Source organism: Rhynchophorus ferrugineus, unplaced genomic scaffold (assembly GCF_030347505.1).
Source record: "Rhynchophorus ferrugineus isolate W39M unplaced genomic scaffold, kcgeb_rfMv2 rfM1, whole genome shotgun sequence".
Lineage (NCBI taxonomy): Eukaryota > Metazoa > Arthropoda > Insecta > Coleoptera > Curculionidae > Rhynchophorus > Rhynchophorus ferrugineus.
Window position 1 is genome coordinate 17,085,023 of NW_027472580.1, and position 27,229 is coordinate 17,112,251.

A 27,229-nucleotide genomic window follows, 5' to 3' on the forward strand; every position below is an offset into this window, starting at 1 on the left:
ACTCTCAACAAATTTTAGCTACATTTCACTAATAAAAAAAATTAAATCATTACTAAAATATATTAAGTTTAAACTAAATGTCTAATTATTACCTACAATTTTTGCTACTCTTGTTGATGGACAAAACCTAATTAACGAATATATTACATCCAACACTACAGCACTACTTTCCTCTCTGGTTTTGTTATCATTAAATTTTGGCACATGTTGATATCTATGCGATGTTCTTGAAAATGATGTGTTGTAAATTTGGCAACATTCCCTCTATAAGTGAACTTGATGCTTCTGATTTTATAACTTAAAAATTTAACATTACATTCTGCACTTATCCTTGTTCTTCCATATTTTAAAACCAATATATGTTAGACCACCAAGAATAACACAACACTTTAATTATTATTCCTTTAGAATTATTAATGCAACATAAAATCTAAATATTCTATATTTTTTTGTTGTTTTCACTCGATCGACAGTATGGATTGATTCGAAAAGAATGTACCGCCATTAGAAAAGGAAGACAATATGGTTTATTCTTTTCTATGGTTTTTTATATTGGATGCGCCAAATCCGGGGAGGATTGTTAAGTAATGTATCCTGAATAAATCAGTATATATTGACTTCGGTACATCTTTTTATACAGTAACATTGTTAATTACCTTGGGATGATTCTTGACGCGAAACTTCGTAAAACGAGCATATCAGAAAGAAAAGAAAAGAACTTGAGGAAAAAACTGTACAATAAAATGCTGAAACCTATATAAACCTATAGAATTCAGTTATGTGGTATTCCACGAGAAAGAATATCGTCATAATTTATTTACTAATTTCAGAATGAAGTATTAAGAAGTATTACGAATGCATCCAAATACTATCGTAATAATTCTTTACACCGAGAACTTCAGATTCCATCTACCAGAATGAAGTATTAAGAAGTATTAAGGATGCACCCAAATACTATCGAAATAATTCCTTACACCGAGAACTTCAGATTTCATCTATCAGAACAAAGACCCTAACTTAGTGCATAGCTTCACGTCACTATAGACAAATTTTAAGTTAGTTGGCAGCGATTAGTAATAATAAATTAACAAATCTCTCTAGTAGAGATGTAATACTTATTAACATTCGTTGCTCAGCTAAGTTATTGTGTTTTGAAAATGAATATATCAGAAGGTTCTGCCAATAAGCACTGATAAATTGAAGCATACAATTAGATAAACGGTCAGATTTTTTTAAAATATATTTTAAACTCTCCTTTTACCAACTACAGGTTTATCTGGATTGGGCCTAAAGTTTAACGTGGGTTCCGAACCACGGTCCTCAGCATTTAGCCTACCGACTGGCGAGTGACCAACTTTAGAAATTATCCCAGAAGACATCCGGTCTTACCCAGCTTGGTTACTGGCGTGACTGGGATCATTTTCATGTCGGATTTTATACTCTTGCCTAGAATATTCACAAATTTTAAACATAAATTTACGACCATACCCCAGCAGGATTCGAACCCGCGGCTATCGCAACAGTAGGAGGACCGTCCCATCGCCTTTACCATTACGCCACCAAGCCGGCGAAAACGACCAGATTTGATCAAAAGGAAAGGCATATCTTCACCAACACATCCTCAGTGACCCGATAAAAATTGAAAGAGATTAATTGGTATTTAACATTTTAATCGGTACAAAACTTTTAAAGATTTAAAGCTGACTTGAATATAAGCTTGTGAAAATCATTGTGTTCAGCTTTTCGTTCAATAATCCTAGTTCTACAGTCATGTTTTACCAAAAGTGTTTGACATTCATATGAATACATTTCCTTCGAAAAAAAAAGAGAAAAGCCGAAATAATTTTCTTCAATTCATTAGTATTTTTAAGCTTCATATATGAGTATAACGTTTACATCTGTATTTTTGTGGTAAATGCTGAATTTTAATGTACTTCCTTAGTTACAGTTAAACTCTCTGGTATTCTTAAGAACTTTGTTATTCATAATTTTTAATTCGAACATTGAATCATGGTACAGGTCAGGAATAAACATTGTTTATAATAGCGGTTGTATAAATAACAAACCAATATTTTTTCTAATTAAACCGCAATACATATTAATTTTTAGTACAGTTAGTAAATTTGCTCTAATATTTTTCATATTATTACTACCCTGCGTTTATGTTAACTCTTAAAATAAATGGTGTAAGTTATGCTGTGTGATATTATATTTTGATCATGTTTTTTCTGAGATGATGATTTTTTGTTTTCTACCCAGAAGATCGATTTCGCCATAGAAGTCTCTCAGGAATTTGTTCACCTTTCATTCGATAGACATGTTCGAACCACTGCAATCTGTGTCTCTTAATTTGTTCTTCACTATGCACTAAAGCACTACGAACATATCGAATTAGATCCAATATATTCAGAAGTTCCACGAGGTAGTGTACTGGGTTCAATACTATATCTTCGATATACAGCCGATCTACCCACCACAAAAATAACTACTATGGCAACATACGCAGACGACGTATCTTAGTATCTCATGAAGATCCAGTCACAGCATCAATATACCCACAAACCCACCTGGAGCAAATACAAATATGGTTGAAGATATGGAGCATTAAAGCCAATGAAGCAAAATCCACCCACATAACTTTTATCCTGCGTAGAAGAACATGTCCACCAGTGAACATCAATCATTGTCAATTCCCCAAGTAGAGGATGTTAGTTAAATATCTTAGTGTGCATGTAAATAAACCCCTAACCTGGAAGAAGCAAACAAACTTGGACTTAAATTATATCAAATGTATTGGCTCATCGGTCGCAAATTCAAGTAATCGTTAGATAATAAGGTATTACTGTATTGCTATTTGGTCATATGGAATCCAACTATGGGGTACCGCTAGCAAATCTAATCTATCCATCATTTAACGGTTCCAAAATAGTGTTGCGTGCCATTGTTGATGCTCCGTATTATGTTTCAAATGAAGTGATACAACGCGATATTCCTCTAAAATCTACAACGAGTGTAATTCAACATATTTGTGCGAAATATTTTGAAAGTGCATTCCAATGTACTCACTAATCAGCTAAATATGCAACGTGATAGTGAAGGGTGTAGACTCGACTTAGAATAAGCTTTAATATAAGACTAACTAATTAAGATAGTATTTTATACAGGAGATCGCTTAATGAAGTGTTTTTTTACATGCTATGTATAAATATAATATAAACATAAAAAATACTTGTTGCCTACTGGGCAGATTGTGGAACCACTTAGAATAATAAAAAAAAACTATGTACTGATTATCACTTCTTAAACGAATTAGTATTTTGATATTTATTACATATCATTCTAATGCGCTTGGAAATAAAATAATTTCGGTTGTTCCAAATAGATGGCTATAGTCCCATATTTCTAGCAATTATTGAATTAATTTATAGCGCGTTTGACAAATAACAATCAATTCGTTTATTCAGTTAAAAGTGATTCGGCTTTGAAAATGGAAATTGGAGAATGTAGTCTTCGCCATATTTAGCTTTTTACCTCCGAAAACGTAAAATGTAGTTCAAGCTCATCGAAAATTGCGAGTTGTTAATGATGAGAGTACTTAAGTAAATTGGGGATTAAATTTTTTAAAAATTAATTACACCTTACATTCGACATTTAATCTTAACTTATAAATTAATTTATTACTACTGTTCTATTGTACTTGCATTAATAGACAACAAAGGCGAGAACGGGATTAATATATTTTTATGAATTTCCAAAATTAAAACTAAACTACGTAAGCTAAAGTTAAGATTGCACTTATACACTGTACAATATCGTTCTTCGCTTCAATCTTCTGATTTCCTGCGTTTTGTCCTGTAGCTGTATTGCTTCCATATTATTTAATGTTTTAAGGCGAAATCTAAGATCACTTTGTATATCCATTTAATTTCGAGGTCATCGTGCAGCTCTTCGTTGGTTAAGTAGCTATAAACATTTGTAATTAATCGTATAGCTTTGTTTTAGCTGCGTTGGATTATTAGTTGGTTTAATGTTTAATGTTTTAGTGCAACCCTATATTTACACCCCTTATTCTAGAGTACTAAAGAATACTAAAGTTTAGGTGCATTACATTAATGAATTCAGTGATTCATCATTATTGTGTGTTTCTGTATTAAGGTGGATAGGAGGAGGACGTGACACAGGAGGATTGCTATCGTCTGTGTTTCGACCCGTTCCATCCAAGCCGGTTTAAATTCCTTACCACTAAAGCAGCTATATCCTCGAAAATAATATTTTGAAAAATCCCCTTGATGGTATATTCTTAAAAGTTTAAACTTTAATAAGAAAAATATCATTTTTTTTCTAATTTCTAGACTAGAATACCTCCTAAATTACATTAACGTCATACATTAGAACAAGTTTCTATTTTTATTTTCTTTTATATCTTTTGCAGTTATGTCTTCAACAACTTCAACTACAACAACAACAACAACGACAACAACGCGTCCAACCTCGACGACACCTTCACGTCCTGTTGACATCAGCTGTCTACCTCTAAATCTAATGGGAGAAATGGACCATCTAACTCAGGAAGAATTTACCTCAAAATTAACGGATTCCTGCCGCTACGATAGGCTCATCAAGCCGGTGACCACCGAACCGCTGACTGTGAGGATGCAGATCGATTTAACTCATATTGAATCGTCAGATCCGCAGGTAAGCCTGGCTGATTAGCATCATGTCAGTAAATAAGCTGACATTTAAAGGTGAAGAAAATATCGTTGACCGTTTCAATTATTACATCGGTGATTGGATATATCGTTGAAATGTTGCTAATAACGATGCTCAATATTGACAGGGTATTGTGTCGAATTTAAAAGGAATTATTGTCTTTCTTTAACACTTGGATTTCTAAATGTTATTTTTAAAGTGTTTACATTTTACGCGGATATAAATAGTCCTTTTCTCTTATTTTTTTCATAGACAACATTTTGTGTGGGGAGGGTAGTTGTTTAAAAATAGATAAAAACTATACTTTATAAATATACTTTCTATTTTAACATGAAATGTTTAATAAATCCTGAATTTTCTATTCTTAGATTATAGAGTTAAGACTTTTTTTATTATTTAATTAATATAATGTTACTAGTCGTTTCCGTCTAACCTACAATTTGTCTTAATGAGAACTTAAATCTAGGTATATAACTAGGAGGACCCATCGGCCCCATCTCAGTCTCTGGTGAAATAATATTTATACATGTCACTGCTGGATTTTTTAATATATGCACCTCACTAAACAACACTACGCAAGATCAGATGGTTTTATTCTTTTGAGTCTGTGTCCTGTTCTGGTGGGACTCAATAGTTGTAATATTTCAATATTCGTGTGAGAATGGAGTCTTTCCTCATGCCCCCTTGCAATTCTCTTGATTTCTTGACTGATTGTGGGTATCTGAAGGTCTCGATGTAGATAATCAATCCTATAGTATTTGGGTGCACCCACAATACCTCTTAGGACTTTTTTCTGAAAAATTTGTATTTTATTTATGTTACTCTTTGCAAAACATCCCCATAATTGAACTCCGTATGTCCATATAGGTTTCAATATTTGCTTATATAATAGCAATTTATTATGTACTGATAATTGTGATTTTCTTTCAATTAGCCAGTACATTTTCCTATTTTTCAATTCCAGTTCTTTTCTTTTCTTCTTTATATGTTTCTTCCAGCGAAATTTTGCATCGATATTCATTCCAAGATATTTAGCGTTGTTGCTATATGGAATGATAGTATTGTTTAATATTACTTATTTATTAGTTGCTTGTACGGTCTGTTTATAGGTGAACTGCACATGTACAGATTTACTTTCATTAATTCTTATTTTCCAAGGTTTTGTCCAATTATTTATATTGTCATTTGCCTGTAATTTTCATGAGGCTTCTTCACTGTTGTCTCCGACAGCTATAATTACAGTATCATCAGTAAATGTAGCCATTGTAATATTTTCCATTTGTGGTATATCACAAGTGTAGTGTAGATAAAGCATCAGTCCCAGTACACTTCCTTGTGGTACACCTGCTTTTGATTCTTTTATTGTAGAGTAAGCTTCTTCTTGTTTGACTCTAAACCTTCTGGTTGTAATGTATGATTTTAATAGTTCGGTGTGTTGTTTTGGTATTTTCTGCAGTTTAAGAATAAGGCCTTCATGCCATACCTTATCCAAAGCTTGTGCTACATCTAAAAATATAGCTGAGCAATCTTTTTTATTTTCGTAGGTCTTTTCAGTAACATCTCTTATTCTGTGGACCTATGGAGTTAGGATGATGACTAACTTTGAAAAAACGTTCAATAGGATTTACTACTTCTTAAAAATATATGCTTGAATCCTAAAGGTTTCTTATTATTGTATGAAAGTCTTAAAATAATGTATTTTGCTATTAATTATGAATTCTAATGTGTATAAATGGGTGTGGTCCTGCAAATACGCAGATAAAACCATAAAAACCCGTGAAATTGTTGATGCTCTCGCATAACAAAATAACGTTTACGCTCTAATCTAGCTGAAGAATATCGATATATCTATGTATTTTTTTCGAATATAGAGAAGGTAATATAAACGATATTTTTGAACGTATTGATATTTTCCAGACCAAGGATCTCCTTTTTTGTTTGTTAGAATAGTCAACTTATAATATATTTTCTTTAATAATAATACGTTGAATATATCGATATTTTATTCTATCTCTGTCATGCATATAAAACCCGTCAGTGCATATTAATCAAAGCATATTAATCAATCATAACTTAAAATATGAAAATAAATTCATTATTTTTAAATCAGTTAATCCGATTTGATTGCATAAATAAAATATTGTTGATTACTTCCTTCATTCCAATTGTTCGTATTAATATTTGGAAACTATATTTTCTTCAATTTTGATACAATAAGGCGTATATGTGGCATGAAGAGTTAAATAATAAGACATCGAAGTTAGAACTATTGATAACTCAATTATTTTCAATGTCCATATTTTGCCGGCTTAGTGGCGCAGTGGTAAAGGCGACAGAATGGCCCCATCTACTGTTGCGATAGTCGCGGGTTCAAATCCTGCTTGGGTATGGTTGTAAATTTATATTTGTGATTGTTTATTATTTGTGATTTTCCAAGGCAAGAGCGCAAAATCCGACAAAGAAAATAACCCCAGTCACGCCGGTAACCAGGCTGGGTAAGACCGGATGTCTTCTGGGATGATTTCTAAGTTGGTCACTCGCCAGTCGGTAGGCTTAATGTCGAGGACTGTGGTTCGGAGCCCACGTTAAACTGTACGTTCAGTCTAGATAGAATCCTAGTTGATAAAAGGGGACTTTATAACATTTAAAAATCATCATATTTTTTAATGTTAATTAATTACATTTAGTACTACATTGTGCATTATTAGTTATTCCACATAAAATGAAATGATAGTATATTAATGTACTATTTTGCTAAATTAAGGACTTATTGTCTTTGTCATATTGTGCTTGTATATACAATAAAGTTACTTCTTTCAATGTTCATCTCAAAATCATTAGCTGTATTCGATGATTATTTTCTTGATTGTTTCGTTGGGTTTGAGTTTTTTCCTTTTAATCTGATATTTTTTATCTGCGAATATTCTTTTATTAATGTATCGTAATCTTCTTCCTGCCATAAAAACAGTTTCTTACTACAAAAAAGTGTTAAATTTTGATGAAATATGTATTATATACACATGTGAATTTGTACAATATTTCCTTCCATTTCCTTTTTGTACAACAGAAAGTTTATAAAGAATATGCTTTATGTGAACTCTTTTATAGATATTAATTTTTAAACTTGAAGGATTATGATTTTGATGTATAAAATCTACCATATTTGGGAAATACACAAATGAGAAGATATAATACACAGATGCTTAAGACAGAGACATTATTGAAAATCAATGAAATTTAGTGCATATGATGTGATTATGATAGACAGCGAGAGGTAGTTTTGCAAAAGTTGCTTCAGCATTAGAAACATAACTTATTTTTTCATCACATATTATTAGTGACTATGAAAAATAGGATATTATGTATTATGTGAAGCTCATTACATCAGAAAAATTGATTCCAAAGATCCAAGATAATGCTTAGTTTATGGTGAGTTGCTTATCGTGAATGTGATATAATATCAGCAGTTAAACCTGAACTAACCGCTAACGAAAACTGCTAAACCGTGATACTTTGCCTACAATAGTACATTACATTCAAACAAGTATTAGCTGAAAATAGGCAGCATAGGCAATCAGAAATGGTACATTAATTTTTCATCAAGGCAATGCTCAAAAACTTTTCTATCCTCTAACCTATCCTCTTTTGACTTTTTCTCTATCCTCTATCCTCTTTTGTTTGCTGGATTGCTTTATTTTATATGAAGAAATATAAAGTTGGCTATATGGGTCTGGACTTATAAAAAGATAATTTAATATGTACGTAAATGTAATGTCATTATACGAAAACTGTATACCTTATACAAATACTTTGACTAGGTATAATTTTTATAGGTAAGAATTTTTGCGTACACAATATTATAAATATATCATAAATAGATATGTACGAGGATAAAAAACATCAACGATGTGTAAGGCTTTGGCTGAACACTGAATATATATTGGCAATGAAATATGAACACTGAATATATTTAGTTCAATTAAGTTAAGGTTTTAGTTAAGGTTAAAATTATCCATCTCTATTATATTATATAATAAGATCAACTCTATCTTACATAACATCCTCGCGGTTTTTCAAAAATATTCAACGGTCTATAAAATGTACGGTTCTTATTGGTTGATCACCTGATTCAGTATCAAAGCCAGCACTGAAGATGCAATCTTTATTGATTGCGAAACTTTGACTAGTTTTAGATAATAGTCGTGGCCTCAATATAGAACGTATAATTCGTTCAAATTATTTATTTATGACACTAAGATGTAGTTAATATTAATAAAAATTTTAATTAAATATATCAGACCAACATGGAAGTAATTTTAAGTTTGTTTATGATCTTTTTTTCTACTAACTACTTTCTACTTTAGTTTTTACTAGTAACTTTCGAAAGGAAATTGTTAAACTTTCATGATATTTTATTCATAATTTTATGACTTATTGTGCTAAGAGTGACACTACTTATTTTCAAAGTAATGGATCAAAAACAATTTCGTGTTTGCATTATACTTTTCTTCTTGATGGGAGTGTCAGAAGGACTACTTCCAATCAAAAACAAGAATAAAACTTTGGTTTGCTTACTTCCAACCAGTCCGTAGAGACACCGATGATGCAGAACGCAATGGATGTCCAGATGAGGATGCAACACTAGAAAACATCAAAAAAACCACAGAATTATTTTGAATGATCAAGAAGTGAAGTTGCGTGAGTAAGCTAACACCGTAAAGATACCAAAAGAATGTGTTGGTTTTATATGGCATGAGTATTTGACTATAAGAAAGCTCTGTTCAAAGAGGGTGCCGCGTTTGATCACTATTGACCAAAAACAAGAACGTGATTTTGACTATTTTGAGGCAAACTATAAATCGTTCTACAAAAGTGGTATTGAGATGTTAGAGAGGCGTTGGAATTATTGTGGCTCTTGATATTTACGTTGATAAATAAAGCCACTTTTTAACAATAAAAAAACGCGTTTTCTTTGTTACGCCCGGGACTTTTTATCCTATCTGTTATATGGGGAAAATGCCAAAAATGTTCACTTCTCAGATAAAATAAAGCTTTCAATATCGTGAAAATCACAATCAAGTGACAGAAACTAAAGTCCATGTTCACTTATTGTAGAATATATACTTTTAATTATATGTGACATAAATAGAAATCTATTCCGTTTTAGAATACATCATTTGGTCCTTGCTTTGTATTTAGTATTATCTATGTAATAGAATATTTGAATTTGCAACCTTGCAAGCTATTTTATATTTTACGCGTTGACTAAAATATATTACTTAAATGTTTTTTTGAAAATTTTATTTATAATATTATAATGTATTATCAAATAATCAGTTAAATATCCGATCTGAACTGCATCAATAAATATCAGATTTATTCACTTGTTTTCGGGTAATTTATAATAAACATCAATTCATCTTAACTCAATATCTTTAGAAGAGCCTTTAGAAATAGATAAGGAAAAAAATCAGAATGATTGTGATTGATTTTATGAATATTTTTGAGATTTGTGACGTTAATCCCAATGCAGTAATACACTAAGAATTTATTGACTTTATTTAAATCACTTCAAATTAATCCCGAGAAAATGGATGCAGGTTTTATGTTTAAGAGGATTTTATCTTTTTGTTTAAAAATATACATGTGATTGTCAGCGGACTTGGGAAAATACTAAAAATGATATATAGCTTTAAACGTAATAAATATTATCAAGATTACTTGGATATTTTTGCAACAATTTTTAACCTTTAACTTGACAATAAGCTTTTGTTGCAAGACAACATTTTTCTAGAGACCACTAAAATAAAAATGAAAACTAGTAATTGACAATATAAATAAAATATTAAAACAAATATTAGAATCCGTATAATTTATTTTGACATAATAAAAAGGAACAACTATACCCAAAATATTTGTGGACAGTAGATTATTTGGTTATATTTATATCTTTATTATATTTATATCTACATTGAACTCTTCTCCACACCACTTATGAGGTGGAGTCATAGTCCTGTAGACCTAATTCATGTTTTGATAATATTTTTTCTTAGTTCTACGACATGTTTTTACTAACAGTAATATGAAAATAAAACTTCTCCTCATTGCAATTTATTTTAAAGAGTTAACCTGACTGTAATATCTGGTAAATTTGTGAAATATGTCAGGCTAGTTTAGAATAGATGTGAATGAACAGTTCTGCGCGAGACGTACTTTTAGTGGTGTATCATAATCATCAGTATTGTAAAACCACAATTTAACTTTTGTGATGAAAAAGTCTTAATCATTAATATATCTAATGTAATATAGCAAACCATAATTTCCAGAACGTAATTTCTTTCAAGTTTTGCTCAGATATCCTAAATAATTGTTAAACATTTTTAAAGGAAAATATTAGGTTCTTGCTTTTTGTATATTTTTTATCCAAATTTCTTAACATAATGAACATGCCAAGTATTACTGTAAACAATCTAAATGAACTATTAAATACGATATTTAACATATCTCTACATCAAAAAAACAGTTTTATATTAATATTATTGATATATTTAGTATATATAGACGCTAACCATGAAACTCTCAAACCTGTATTTTCGACATTTATTACTTTTTTTGAAATGGAATTGATGGTGATGCTGTTCCATCATGCTCTAATGGTTGTTTGGTTTCAACAATTTAAAATTAGTAATTTTGATGCCATTGACAAAAAATTACCTAGAGAATTAAAATAATTCTAATGTAGTGAATTACAAGACTTATGGGACGAAAACTCAGCTACAACTCTCAGAAAATGGCTACTACATGAATTGGCTGAAAATACCATTTCGAACCTTTACAACCTCGAAGTTTTCTGTAGAGTATTCTAACTAGTAATTAAAATTGAATGTATTATGACAATCCCATGCTCAAGAAGTCATGAGTAAGCCAGGGAAAAGCGGAATATTCATGGTCATAATGTCTTACTGTGCATGTGGTGCGATCAGCTACTGTCTGTTGATCACAATTGAACATACTGAACGACGCATTATTGCAAAAATTCCAGCAGCATTGAGCTAGAGGTAAAAAGTCTTCCATTGCATTATCATGCAAGAGTTGTGAAAGATTCACTGTTGAAGCTCGTGTTGAAAGAGTTATAGCGCTGCCCGATTACCATTTGTCGATGCAGCATGGCTTAGCTGTCACATCGCTAGTAAACATCGATATCGTTGTTCTGAGAAGGTATTGCCGTGTTGCCAGAGAGATGGGAATACAGAAGGCATAGGCAGTAGTTGTAGAAATGGATTTAATTCTAGTAGCCGGGAACTTTTCAATTTACCTATGGAAAATATTTTGGTATATATATATATATATATATATATATACATATATATATATATATATATATATATATATATATATATATATATATATTATGTTGTTTAGTTAGCCTTAATCCTCAAAATATTCGTGTATAAATTTGACAGCTGTCGGATCATTAGTTTGTGAATTTTAAAAAATCCACAAAATGATTTTGAATGACCGTACATTGAAATTAAATAAAATAGCAGACACTCTAAAGATATCAACTGAACGTGCACTATTATTCACGAATATTTGGGTATGAGAAAGTTCTGTGCAAAGTTTAAGGACAAAATCGCTGAAAAACTGCCGTATTTAAAAAAAAAACAAAGTGGTTCACCAAGACCGTTTCACAAGTCAGCGAAAACGATGGCAAAAATCCATGAATTAGGCTTGGTATTGGTTCCTCATCTACCGTATTCTCCAGATCTGAAAGCCAGCGACTATTTCCTGTTCTCAGATCTCAAAATAATGCTCGCCGGGAAGAAATTTTCGTTGATTGAAGAGGTGATCGCCGATATTGAGGCCTATGTTGAAGCAAAGGACAAATGGAACCATAAAAATGATAACGAAAAGTTGGAGGGTCGCTATATTCGGTGTATCACCCTTAAAGGGAATTATGTTGAATAAAAAAAATTGCCAAAAACATGTGTTTTACTATGATAGGCCGGCGACTTTTCAACTGACCTGTTATTGTACTAATTTTTCTAAATAAATATCTACTTAAAATGAAAAAAAATGATTACAATGCATGGAATCACCTAAATAATTCTATATCAATAGTCGAATAATTATATATAACATATTTATTATATTATCTTTGAAAGTATACAATGTGGATGATTGATTGATGATTACAATTTTTTTTGCATTAATATAAATATGAATATTTTTATATAATAAAAAATTACTCTTATTTTAATTATTTGTAGCAAATGAAATCCTACCTATACGTGCAACTCATTTACATGGACAATCGACTCAAATACGACACCTTTTCGCCAAGAAGAGGCAGCATTCAAGGCGAGGAACCGTTGAGGAACAAAATCTGGGTTCCGCATTTAACTGTGAAAAACGAAAGGTGAGAGTGTCCTTATTAGTTTTCAAGGATTAATTTATCTCTTTTGTATGCAGGGAGTCGGCGCTGATGGGCCTTGATGGTACCGATGTCTTCGTGCAAATCCTGCCGAACGGAAACGTTACCTATTCGTATCGAATGACCTTGACGTTTTACTGCTGGATGAACCTGCAGAAGTTCCCGTTTGATTATCAGACATGTGCGATTACATGGACAAGCTGTATGTATTAGTGAAAATATTTATATAACTAATTAGAATCAAATAATATTTTCCGAAAAGAGTAATTCAAATTTTTATAGCAATTTGCTTAGAATCAAGTACTTGTGTATGTGTTTCTTTGTATGTAATTTTTCATCTAGCAACAGTTCAGAAACAACAATAAATCGTATAGTATCGTTGATTGTTAAGTCATGTTATAAAATATCAGATACTAATTCAAATAAAGTGTAGTTCATATTATCGGAATGTTTACATTAGAGAACGTGATTTGAGTTATTTAAAAAACAAACTTATTAATAAAAGAAACAATTATATACATATATATTTATAAAAAATTATACAAATACTATAAAACAGCGGTCACTATTTTTTAGTTAGAGGATAAAATAATCCACAAGGCTGCTTTATTTAGCGCTTAGCATTATCTTCCAATTTTTGTGTGGGACTGCCTGTCGGCTTGCCAATACACTAAACCGTAACCGCCTCACAGCTGACTCCTGTAGGAACTAACTGTTAATTCGTGATCTGTCGTATGGGGGCAAAAGTTATGACTGCAGCTATGCATGAGGTCGCTGCAGTCTGGAAAAGGGAGATTGGCGGTGACGCGGCCTTAAGCTCCAAGCATGTCGACAAGCTCGTGAACAACAGCGTTTTCAGAAGAACTTGAGCTGAGTTGTTGTTTGTGGAGAAGCGCTTGATTTCTGGAGTGTCAGTTTCTCTATGAATTTGATTATTTCTGACAAATCATGGAGCGTTTAAGATTCTCCGTAGGAGCCTATTTTGGAAAACTTGAATCCTTTTCACCTGGTTGAGTGTAACAAACTTGAAGTAGACATTAGATCCGTAGAGGAGTATGGACCGAATTAACATCTTGTAAAATAAGCCTTTGATGGAGATGGGAAGTCTGCTAGAAAGGCCATGGAAATGTTGCGGTGCCAAACTTAAATTGCGAGATGCGCAGTGCGTAACGCTTTTTATGGAAAATGATCTTCTTATGGCCTGGGTTCTCAGGTGGTCGATTTAGAACCTCCAGAATTTGAACCACTTGACCGCATAATCGAGCTGCTTCTGTAAACGTCCTTGAAGAGTATCCTCGAACCTGGAAGCCGGAAGAAAGCAGTGATTTTAGCGTTGTAGGAATGTTCGTCGGGTCGGTCGGTCGGTCGAAATGTGTGGCTGCCGCTGCGATTATTTATCAGAACACTCACTAGTATTTTTGGAAGGAATTTGCACGGGAACTAAAAACACTGGTTGAATCAAAGTTGTTTATTTTAACTTACGATTAATACATGTGGTCGATGGGAGAATTGACAGGATATTAGGTTGGGTAGAGGAAGTACGGTAGCGCTGTGGAAGTGGTACTGTTACAGGGGGACGGTGATAAGAAAAGAGAGCAAGACGTCATCGTGATGGTCTTTTATACCCTGGAACTGCATGGTACCAATCCACCGGCGTTGCCAACCTTTGTAGTTGTTGATGGTGAATTGGTGATGGCCTAAAGGGTCGTGGCGGTCGCCACATAACTACCCTCCTGGTGGAACAGTCGTGGAACGTACCTATAGGTGGTGCAAGTTCCGGAATGCACCCGCAATCACGCAAACAAACGCCGGGGGACTGCTGATGAGATGGGGATCCCAACCTGAGCGAGGAGGAGTTTTACCGGATCAGCTGCCATCGGAGCTGTAGCAGGACGTCGTTCGTCTTGAGGCGTTTATCTTTGTTTGAGGGTACCTGTAAATGTGTTACGTGTCCCGTTTCGTGATGCGAGGGTGCTCATGTGTTGATATACATGGTGGGCTTCTGTGGTTTTCGTCCATCAGGCTAGTCTCGTGGGATGTCGTCGACCATGTGATGTTGATGGGTTCCGTTCCTCGTGCTATCCTTCCATGTACGTGTCAAGCACCTGTCGAGTGGCTTATGTTGAGTTGATTTACCTGTTAGGCACTTTGATCACGTCGGGGTCACCAATTGTAGGAATGTTCGTCGGGTCGGTCGGTCGGTCGAAATGTGTGGCTGCCGCTGCGATTATTTATCAGAACACTCACTACTATTTTTGGAAGGAATTTGCACGGGAACTAAAAACACTGGTTGAATCAAAGTTGTTTATTTTAACTTACGATTAATACATGTGGTCGATGGGAGAATTGACAGGATATTAGGTTAGGTAGAGGAAGATCTGAAATAAAGAGGTTAAATAATTCTGGGTATTGTCTTCCAATGCCTGCGACCGTAATTTTCAAAGACCTAAAATGTCTGTGTAAGATACTTCTTTACTTTCAACTCAATTTAATGGTTGTTAAAGATTTGTTTAGTTTGTCCCATAGTGACTACATTTCTAACATCTGTGGAAATAATCTTCCTCCTTATTATCACTCGTCTGCTTATCTTCGTCCTATAATTTAATATAAGCTGAAGTACAACCAATGTTGGAATTCACTATTTTCAATAAGTAGGTCAACAACATTTAAGGACGCACTGAAAAATATATTCGCATTTGATCGTAATTGTTCTCTAATCGAACAATCGTCATTTTCATTACAGGTACAAAAGAGGTTGTTCCAACATTTTGTACAGTTTTTTGATTAAGAACATTCGTGAACATATGCAAATTTGAAACAGCTCCTCTTAGTGGTAGCTGTTTCAAAGCCTTAAATATATTTTCAAAATTCTTTGATAAGACAGATGTTTGATAGTGTACCTTATATTATAGTATTAGATTATAGTGTACCTCAGGTATTCTTATATTGGTTGACTAGGTGCATAATCTATAAGTAACAATGCTTTTATTGAAAGGTTCTGTTCTATTAGAAAATATTTAGCTATAAATTAATTACATAGGAAATTCTCCCTTTAATAGGCCTTAAATTATGCGCCTAAATGAATCTCGCCCCGATTGGCCTATTACTAAAATAATTTCTAACAAAATAATTACTAAAAAAATGAATAAAAGTCGAGGTAGACTGTATAGACGTATAACATCAACCATAGGACCATAGTTTTAACTATTTAAAGATATTGAATAAACATAACGAAATCGAGTTATATATATATATATATATATATATATATATATATATATATAATAACTTATAAATATAACCTATATTAATTAAAAATAAATATTTTTATTAATAAAAAATATTTTAAAAGATTACGAAAATAATTGATCAGACAGTTAAAAGGAATAAAATCTTTGGTATTACGATATATGTCAAAATTGCTCTTGTGTTGTTGTTATTGCAAAATCCAGGAGATAAATCAAAGAGATAGCTTAACTAACTGTTAAGAATATCATATAACAAACATAACAGAATTGAGACTTGAGATACTTTTTTGTCTTTATAATATCAGTCTCAAGTTCCTGATGTATGTATTGTATTATTTTATTTTGTATTATTGGTTAATTGTTTTAATGAATAATTGAACGTAAACGAAAACTGCATAAAACTTCTGAGATCGAAAATGCTTTATAATAAACTAATACTGATTATAATTTAGTAACATAAGCACGGAAAAATGCTGAACCTATTCTATGGCATACGTACAGAAAATGACTTCACAAACAAACAATCGCTTTATAGAAATGAAATCAACCAATCAAACAATCCCTTTATGGAGCCCTTTGAAACGAGCCAATGAGATGACTCGAAAAAGTGATGCCAGTGCCTGCGTTGATGGGGCCACACAAATCAAATTTACTATTTTTAATACGATTGAAGTCAGGCAAATAAACGACCAGCTTTCTGAGAATTATTCAACAGGGAAGGAGTCATCTTCTTTCTCCAACGCAAGACATATGTTACATCTTTAGTAAGTTGACACAAATCGAGAGTAATTGCTTGAAATAGTCGATTAATCAATTATATAGCCCGGATATACACTAACTACCAATTGTTCTTTTCAAACTGTCACAATAGTTAAAAGTTAGCGTCAAAAATAACATAGCAGTCTTTAGTAACGGAATTGTGGATTTACCAGTAAAATAGCAAAAAGTCGCACATCAATAATTAGTGGTTGTTATGAATAAATTCGGTTCGAAAAAACAACTATATAAACTGAAATTATTCATTTTCCCCAACTCATTATTTCATTATTAAAATTATTTACTTTTTGGGTGTTTTTTTTTTGTTAAAAAAGGTACTAATAGCTGTTTGTAAATTATTTTTTATAAATACTATTTTTAAAATTAAACAAGAAAATTATAAACATAATAAAATTATTTTATTTAATGAGATTTTTTGATAAGAAATTTAAAAAAATATGGTTTTACAGGGTCATACGATACGTCAAATTTGATATTAAAATGGATGGACGTCACTCCAGTTCAAATAGCCAGTAATCTTCACCTGACCGAATTTGTCTTGGATTCGTACTGGACTGAAGAAAGTACTGTACATACATCGTTTGATACTGGTGGTTTGGGTAAGTGTATAATAGGAAATGATAACATATTCTTATAATAAATGTTTTACTACTAACAACTTTTAAATTTACATGGTAAAATATAGAATTCCCGTTAACATTACTAATACAACAATAATGATGATGCCTTGAGTCAAGTCTTCGGCTTTTTGTCTTCGTTGAAGCAGGAGTCGTAAGTTTTCCAAATATTTTATTCTCTCATCTGGAACAAATTTTACTTTAGTATATAATAAAGTACTTTTACACATATTAAAATAGAAGTATTAAAGAAGATTATAGATGTATTAAAAAAAGTATTAAAAATTCAAATTCAATTAAAGAGTGCCACGAGAATGACATTTATTATCATTACAGTATTGCAATCCGCTCTTTTGGGTCTGCACAATTTAAGATTGATTATTCTATTTCTATTGAATAACATACTGCGGTTAAAATTATTAAAAAATTAAGATTGTTGTAATGAATTGTGATAATGTTGATATAAGCCATGAAATTTCATATATATTTCATATATATTTCATATCACATGAAGATACCAATAATTAGCTGGATTTATGTATAGCCCCAAAAGATAAAACATTCTTTTGACTCAGTTCAATATTACAATATTAATATTATTTTAAATAGTGTTTGTAAATTATATATTAAGTGCTTACATGTATTTTAGTCAGCAAGTATCAATATAAATAACTATTAAACAACCCATTAAATTCCATAGTTTTGACATTTCTGTTTTTAACATAAAACAGCAGATTCCCATTCAATATTATTGAATTATTTAGTGTATATAGACGCTAATCTTTTGTTGTTTGATTATTCTCAATTCAAAAATCAATATTCAATTTTGGTCAACTTCAATCAACGGTTTAGAAGTGGTGATTTTTATGTCAATGGTAAAGGAAGGCTTGGAGATCAAGTTGGAAAAAAATGATGAAGAATATTTTGATTAATATAGGGTGTGGCAAAAGTCCCGCTACCATTTTTATCACGCGCCGTCTTGGTTATATGACGTTTAGCTCAGTTTCGCTTTAACCGTTGTGTTGTGTTGACTTCCAAATTTTAATATGGATAAATATATGCCACAGGAACGAGCAAAAGTATGTCTGGTGTAACTGAAGTTTGTTGGTCTAAATTGATAATGAATGATGAAGCCTATTTTCTTCTCAGTGGCTACATAAATAAACAGAACAGTCGGTGTTGGGGAACACAGAATCCTCAATTAATTCAAGAAACATCATTGCATCCACTAAAAACGAGTGTATGGTGTGATATTCATGCTGGAAACATGATTGACATCCTATTTTTTTGAAAATAATCAAGGTGTTACAGTTACTGCTACTGCTGAACGGTACCAAGATATGATTCGACATTTTCTTGTGCCTGAAATGGAAGAGAAATGACCAGACGATATGTGGTTTCAGCAAGATGGAGCAACAGCTCACAGAGCTCGTTCAACAATTCAGTTATAGAATGACGTTTCTCCACGAAGATTAATTTCACGAAATAGCGACTTAGTATGGCTAGCCAGATCTCCGGATTTAACAGCACCGGACTTTTTCTTAAGGGGATTTTTAAAATAAAAATTTTATGAATAAGCCCCGAACGGTTCAATATCTTAAAGAAAATATTCGTCACGAAATTGAAGAAATTCAGTCTCAGATGTTGCAGGTTGTCATGAATAATGCCTTTAAAAAAGCCGACAGTTCCATAGCAAATCGCGGTTAGCATTTAGCCGATCTAATTTTTCAATTATAGCGAAAAGAAAAGTTATAGACAATCAAAGCGGTAGCGGGACTTTTGTCCCACCTGTTATGTATAGTGCCAATTTTTCTCAATAAGCCGTCATTCTAAAGTAAAAAGTAAAAAAGTAATACCTAATACACCAGCCATTTCTTAATTTAAAATATCAGTAATCAACTTATTTTTAACTATATTATTATATATATCACGTATGCTAGTTATAGTACTATTTACATTCTAAAATTAGTATCGTAGCCTTATAAAATAAAATTACCGTTATTTAAATATTATTTTTATTACATTAACTAAATATAGTAAACCTCCATTGTAATTATCTACAGATAAGAGCCAATTAAAATTAAGAAATTCTAGGAATATAATGTTTCAATCTCATTGAGGTTATTTGAAATATAAGATTTGATTCGAAATTGAAATGTAATCAGCTTACTTGATATTAGTGACTGATATTAAAGACAGGTATAATTTACAGTTTCCTTTTTCGTGGATAAAATGATAAAATGTAAAACGTTTTTAACAAATTATGTAGTTTACAATCATAAATAATTACTAATTTTTCTTAAAATTATTATTTATCTTACAGTATTATTATTATTATATTTTTTCAGTTCAATATAATTTTTTCATTGTCCTTAAAATGAATAAAGTAAACATGCTTTAAAACAAATAGAGAAACCAAAAAATTAGAGAAATTACGTTTCTTCGAACTTATCATAGCTGTAGTTAAAATTATTTGAGTTGTTTGGATAGTTAATTTGTCTGCTTAGAAATAAAATATAATAACCAAATAATAAGTGTAGTAAAAGTTAAAATTTAACTATTGTTGAAAACTATTTTTTCTTGAAATATAATTTTTAAGTTTTTAAGCAATATGTAATTATAATTTTCTTATTATCTGTTTGTTATTAATATTTTCATTAATGAAAATAATATTGGACATGTTATTCAATTTTAAAGTACTTTCACTTTTGCTTGCGATTCTTCATACAAAAGTTTTAAAATATTTAAATTGTTTATTATGGTTTAGCAAATTATTTATTATTTAAACATTCTAAATGCCATTTAATTATTCCGTTCAAAATATCTTGCTATTCCTTTGGAGAATGAAGCACTTAAGGATAGTCATAGGCAACTAATGAAAAGAGAAAGTCAATTGCAAAAACAACCTTGGACGATTAACTTTTAGTAAAAGCATTATTTTGGGTATGATGATTTGGTCGAGTTATATTTTAACAAGCTAAGCCAACTCTTTCCTAAAATATTGTGCTCATAATATGTACAACAATTATTGTAGCTTCTATTGGTTTGGAAAATATTTTGGATTATGATGGATTTTGATCCAAATCGAGGGTGTAAATACAGAACGAGTCACTTAGGTCTATCTATTTGATTATATAATTCTAAAGTAATGTGTTCAAAATTGAACCAAGTGTTCGAAATTTAACAAACGTTGAAATAAAAGAGTTGAAAAAAGCATGAATTTGTATTTCGCTATAGATAGCATATTATTAAATAAAAAGGAAAACTAAAATGAAATTGTACAGAGCATTTTACATAGAATTTCTAATCTTTTCGTTGCGTCACCGGTGTGGTTAAAAAGAGTCAGATGTTAACAAAGTTAAACAAGATGAAAAGAAGGTAGTAAAGAAATAACAACCGATCTCAATTTTGAATCAGCGGAAACATACATAGAGTGTAGACAAATCAGTTGATGATGATTCCAGAGTATGGAGGATACAAGACAGATAAAAAGAATATGGGAAGCAAGGACGGAGAGGCGAAAAATCGGAGGGAGACCTCTGTTGAAGCAAGAAGACTGAGAAGAGAAATAGGCCATAAACATAACACGCCTACATATATCATCATGTATCAGTAAGTGATAAAAGTATGGATGCCAATTAAAAGTATTGGATGCAAAAAATGAATGAAATAAAAATCACGCATAGTAGGCGCATATTTTAGTCACCAGGTTGTGCTCATTGTTTTTCGTTTATATACTAGTTACACTGTTTGTCTCTATCATTTAATTATTAAATATTTTTTAAAATTATTAAGCAATATTGTGTACACATATGTGTTACTATTGATTATTCAAGTGTTGTTAGAAAAAATTGGTAGAAAGTTATTTTTACAGGAATAAATTTTAGTATACCAACATAATTTTGTTCAGTTTACTTTGATTATTTATAAGTAGGAGAATTTTATAAAGGCTTTTAAGTATAATTAACTTAAACAAATAATGATGAAAAATTGACTACTGGGCAATGACTTGTTGTGATAACTGTATGAGGTTTAACTTTGTGTTATAACGAATAATATTGTTTAACTACGTTTAGCGACTGGACATATTGTTTAACTACTTCTAACCATACAACGGCATTAAATAATCCTTATTAATACTGGTTAATAGTGTGATAGAGATAATTATTTTGGGTTGGATTTTACACTCTTATCTATACACAAATATCCATATCTAGAATAGATTTTAAACTCAGTCCATGGATCTGTAGTATGAAATATAACTGCTTTTGATTTAAAAACAGTTTAGAGAACAATGAAAGAATTATACTTTTAAATAATATCAATTATATGAATTAAATACCATGCTTGATATAGATTAAAGTAAGAACGATTCTAAAAACTACTATAATCAACCAGACATTGTAATGTAAATAGCAATATGTATCTATTAAATAATGCAATCTTTATCTTAAAATTACATGACTATTAGTTCTATTATTTGAAAAATGCCAAGGAATTGTTATAATAATGGATAGAAAAATATAGTTTTGTTTAACTACTTACCCAAGGGCATCTGTTCCAGTTTCTCCATGAGTTTATTCTTCTGGAAGAACTCGAAATCAGACACGTCACTAACATCATAATCATCCACATCCACATCAAAAAGCGACCCTTTATTCATTTTAAATCAGCTCCTGTCGTTTTGAAACGACCTTCACTGACAGTTTGACGCAACAATAAAACTCATCGGTCCTGTTAAAACTTACGCTTTATTCGTAACAAATTTTTCTGAACACTGAATCTATCGAGACGTCGGTTTGAAGTAAGCGAACTGGGTGCACACATAGATTACCATCAGGGAGAATATGAGATATTCCGCCACCGCAACGTAGAAACTGAAGAAGAAGAAACCTTTGTGGCAGTATCTCCATCCGCCCAGAAAGAAATCCGGCTTCCATTCCACAAATATGTTGACGGAAGCTAAAAATAACGAAAAGCTATAAACTGGTAATAGTTTCATCAAGGCATTATGTTCGAAAATAAAAATAGACGTTCACCTATAACGTTGCTTATTGGAAATACGTCCAATACGGGCTTGATTCGAAACGGATTATTAATTAGTCCGCAGCAGATGTGAAAATAACTCATAGATCACAAGCGTTGTGTAAACATTGGGTATATATACAATATATCTCATATTTTTAGAATATTTATGACCTATTTCTGTTTTGTTTTTTATGGTTATATAATATTATTATAATATTAGTTGCTTTCATGTATTTTGACGATGTTTTACCTTAGAAAGGCCTTTATAGAAAAAAATGACTACAATATCTATAAATCAAAGTACTATTTTTCATTTTCTATTACTTCTATTCATCTTTCTGGCAGCATGGAAAAAACGATGTTGGTTTGACAGCGTTTCAATCACTGATCTATTTTCGCAATTTTTAACAAATCGTCTGCTAGACAAGCTATACTGCATCGATCTGAATGAGAGGACATCAGAATGTACTATATTTAGTGAGTATATTGGATGTAATTAGTTTATCCTTCACAATTCTTGCAACATGTTTTGAGCGTTTTCCGTTACTCCGTATTGTTGGATTTTTTCAACTATAAGTTGTTTATTTTGTTCAATTGACGTCGATAAACATAAGTAACATGCAGTAACAAGTAACATTCAGTTTCAGTAATTAGCAATTAACTATATGTCGCTTCCACCATATTCATACCACACCAAAACTTTATAGCGATTCATATTCGTGTTCGAACTAGGTTTTCGTCCAATTGCAAGACACAATTAGTTGTGTTCGGACTGTTTTGGTTCTTGTCTATCATTAACATTAAAATCACTACTTTGAAAAATAAAAGTTGGAATATGATGGAGCAGTATCACCATAATATTCTAAATGTGTTTGATGAGCTTCGGTAGCAGATATCTTAAAATCAAACAAAAGATTATGTATACCGAAAGTGTAGTTTTAAACCATTCCATGATTATAATAAGTGGAAATTGTCATTTTATATAGAGAACAGAGATGAAAGAATAATCGCAATAACAGTTACGTTAGGTTGTTCAATCGAAAAGATCACAATCATTTTTTTAGATTTATATGGAGACCAAGATGGTGAATAGATTTACAATTTTCTTTTTAGTCAAATTATTTTATTTTTATTTATTTTTTTTTTTGGATTTTCCCTAGCATAATAAATCCTTGGTTTATCAACGCTAGTTATAAACATATTGTGTTACAATTTCGCCAATGAATTACATTTTGCAATGCATATCAATAACTTATTAATTTTATTATTTTTTTTGGTTTTTTTGTTTGATTGCTTCTTCTATAAACTCTTACCCTTTCCAGTAACTTTTTATGTACAGATCCTAAAAATTTCTGAAATTTCTTGTCATATCTTGTAGTACATGATTTAATGGGAATAATTTAGTACTTTATAATAATCAAATATAAAAATAAATCCTTGCTATATTTAATTGAGATTCGACTAATTATATTTTAAATTGAATTAAATAATAATCATGGTAGAATTTCTGAGACTTCTAGGCGAACATCTAAGCCAATTTTCACGCAGAACAATACATTATGCAACATTGTGTGGAGTATTTTCGAGCTTCGAAACATTGGTACAATATATATTGTATAAAATATATATAATGTATAAAAACAGCAAGTAGTTTTTTCAACCGAAACATAATTTAATAGAATTGTTTCAGATAAAATTGTTAGTCTGGAAAGTATCCATAAAAGGCCGAAACATATACAGCTATTTGAGGGATGTAAAACATCCGTTCAAACATTGTTGGGTAATATAGTATTTAAGTGGTATAACCCACGAAGGGGTTTAATGGAACTTCCAGAGATTGATTTTAAAATAATACAATTTTTAAAAATATATAACAAAATCAAGAAAGAATTATTATATTAATTTATATATTTAAATGAGACATGAATATTTCAGAATGGTACATTGCATCGCTCATGGCAAGACGATATAATAAATATCCTGCCAAGACACAAAAGTTGATGGAAAATGCTCTCTAATGAAAGTAAAATGAATTACGCAGATATACAACTGTTAATTAGGTGCTGTATATTAAGAAACTTCAAAATTACTTTCTACCTAAGTTTTTACTTTAACTTTGTATGTTTCATGCTGTTGGTCATTTTTTGGTAATGGTTTCCAAAAATAAATACTCACATATTATTCCCCAGACGACAAGCATCGATCCAACAAGAAATAAAGCCAGCGGCTGCCTCAAGGGGCGATAAAGCAATATTACCAAGAACAAAAGTTGAATTGCACCTGAATAAAAGAAAAGACGTATTATCGTTTTTGGAACAATATGTTTAAATATATAACCTCCGATAATCATGTATATTGGTAGCCAGTTGTTGGTCGGACATTCTTTGATATATATAAACCCAATAATTAATTTGGCAATCGGCAGTAAGCAATGTACTATCTGGCACATCCTTCTCAGAGCTAAAATATTAATATATATATATTAAAATATATTTATAATATATGTATTAAAATATATATTAATTTAGTGATCGTATACTAAGTTGTTCAATAAGTTTGCGAAGATGAAACGTTGCTTATAGTCGTAAAATGATTTTATTTCTTATAGTATGCCTCAATTTCAATACACTTATTCCATCTATCTTCCGATTTATCTATTTTAAATTTGCATCTTACATTTGATATTCTTAGTAAAACCTTAATTTATAAAATCAAATTATTACTATTGTTCTGTTGCACTTATATTAATATACAAGCAAGGTGTCGGTTAAATACATCCTACATAAAAAATCATTAAGTATTTCCCAAAATTAAAATTAATTTAGATTACTTAAGTTAAACTTAGAAATTTTTGAAATAGATATACTATACAAGTTCGTGTTATTTGGTTTGCTTCAATATTCTGACATCCTGCCTATTGTCCAGTAGCTGTATTGGTACTATATATCTATATTGTTGTTATTTAGTAACTTTAGTTCATGTTTTAAGGCAATATCTTGAATAAGTTTGTAAATGTGTTTGATTTCGAGATCATCGTGTAGTTTATTCCGACTAACCAATCGAGTTTTTTTTATTTTAAGTCTGATTTGTTCGTTTTTTTATGTTTAATTTTCTAATTTAACCTACCTACGAGATGGATACCGAAGTATTTCGCCGATTGTGCTTGAGGAATCGGGCATGCGCCAAGTGATATAATTAACTTTTCGTCATTTCGCAAAATATGCATGGACAGATTTCAAGCTATTGAACAGCATTTTAGAGAATTTTGTCCATTTATGAATCTTGTTGACTACTACTTGTACTTTTTCTACAGCACTACAGGCAGAGATCTATCTTCTTCCATAATAACTGTGTTGCCGGCAAGTTTTTCGAGGACTATATCTTTTGTTACTGGGATATTAGTAGTATAGAGCAGAATTCTAGTGGAAATAGATTTGTGTTAAATATGTCCTTTCAAGTGAAACTCCGATTTTTTTTCGAAAAGATATGACTCTAGCAGTTGACAGTAATTCCGCGCTAATACTTTGCTAACCTTGTGAAGTCTTACAACTTATGAATCATTATAGTGGTTTTCTGGAAGCTCTGCAACGTCACAGGCAGAAATCAGAGAAGACTAAGTAGGGCCATAAATGAAATTTCAAAATCAAATTGAATGTCGTATTTAATTTTTGTTCTCTTTTTGGTAATGGTGTTGTCATCAGGTGTAGTTATCTTGGTCAAAAATGATGTACTTCTTCAATGAAGTACTTTTAAAACTTGCGACGAGATATTGTGATAATACACTTAGTTTATTGTTACTAGGTAAACTGTCCCAAACACTTTCTTGGTCGATTTTTGAATACATATTCGTTTCTGAGCTTAAGAATCGGGCTGATATCATTCTTTAGCCACTTATTTCGATTTGGAAGCATAAAAAAATCTTCTTTAAAGTAATAATTTTATGAAACATAACATTTTAAAATGGGGTAGGAATATTTAGTCTTGTTGACGAATAGATGGTGGATGGACTTATTGAACAACTTAGTACATAGACTATGAAAAGTTGAAGCACGAATAAAGATCTATTACATAACATAGTTAAGTATATCATATCGAGCATTTTGCCGAATCATTATATATGTCGTTACGATATCTTTCATGAATATACCACCTGTTGCTATTTCTCAATTCTCTTAATTATTCTGTTATTTTAGTTAAAGGTCAGGTCCAAGCAACTCATTATGAACTTGAAGTTCCTTTGCAATTCCATCAATAACTTCACACACCTACACAATCACGCCTTCCTTTGGTTCTTTGGATTAGTGTCAGTGTGAGTTTTAGAAACTTTTGTGAAGCTTTCCTGGGCTTTGATGATGATTTTCGTCGCACCAATGGAAAATTATTATTATATTATGTTTTCGTCGTAAATTCATGGG

General features: G+C 31.3%; 1 protein-coding gene and 1 long non-coding RNA gene across 3 annotated transcripts in view; one reads left to right on the plus strand and one right to left on the minus strand.

Annotated features, from left to right (window-relative positions):
- Window positions 1-27,229, plus strand: part of LOC143195525 (pH-sensitive chloride channel 2) — a 70,910-nt gene that overhangs the window by 32,143 nt on the left and 11,538 nt on the right. For both annotated transcript variants that reach the window (XM_076402767.1, XM_076402777.1), the window contains 4 exons: window positions 4,433-4,695; window positions 12,981-13,129; window positions 13,183-13,346; window positions 17,619-17,768. In XM_076402767.1, coding sequence (XP_076258882.1) covers window positions 4,433-4,695; window positions 12,981-13,129; window positions 13,183-13,346; window positions 17,619-17,768 — 726 coding nt within the window. The remainder of the gene's footprint in view (window positions 1-4,432; window positions 4,696-12,980; window positions 13,130-13,182; window positions 13,347-17,618; window positions 17,769-27,229) is intronic.
- On the minus strand, window positions 17,797-22,585 carry LOC143195578 (uncharacterized). The gene is made up of 2 exons (XR_013005556.1): window positions 22,332-22,585; window positions 17,797-17,970 (listed from the first exon to the last, which is right to left on the minus strand). It is a non-coding gene; the product is annotated as an uncharacterized LOC143195578 (long non-coding RNA).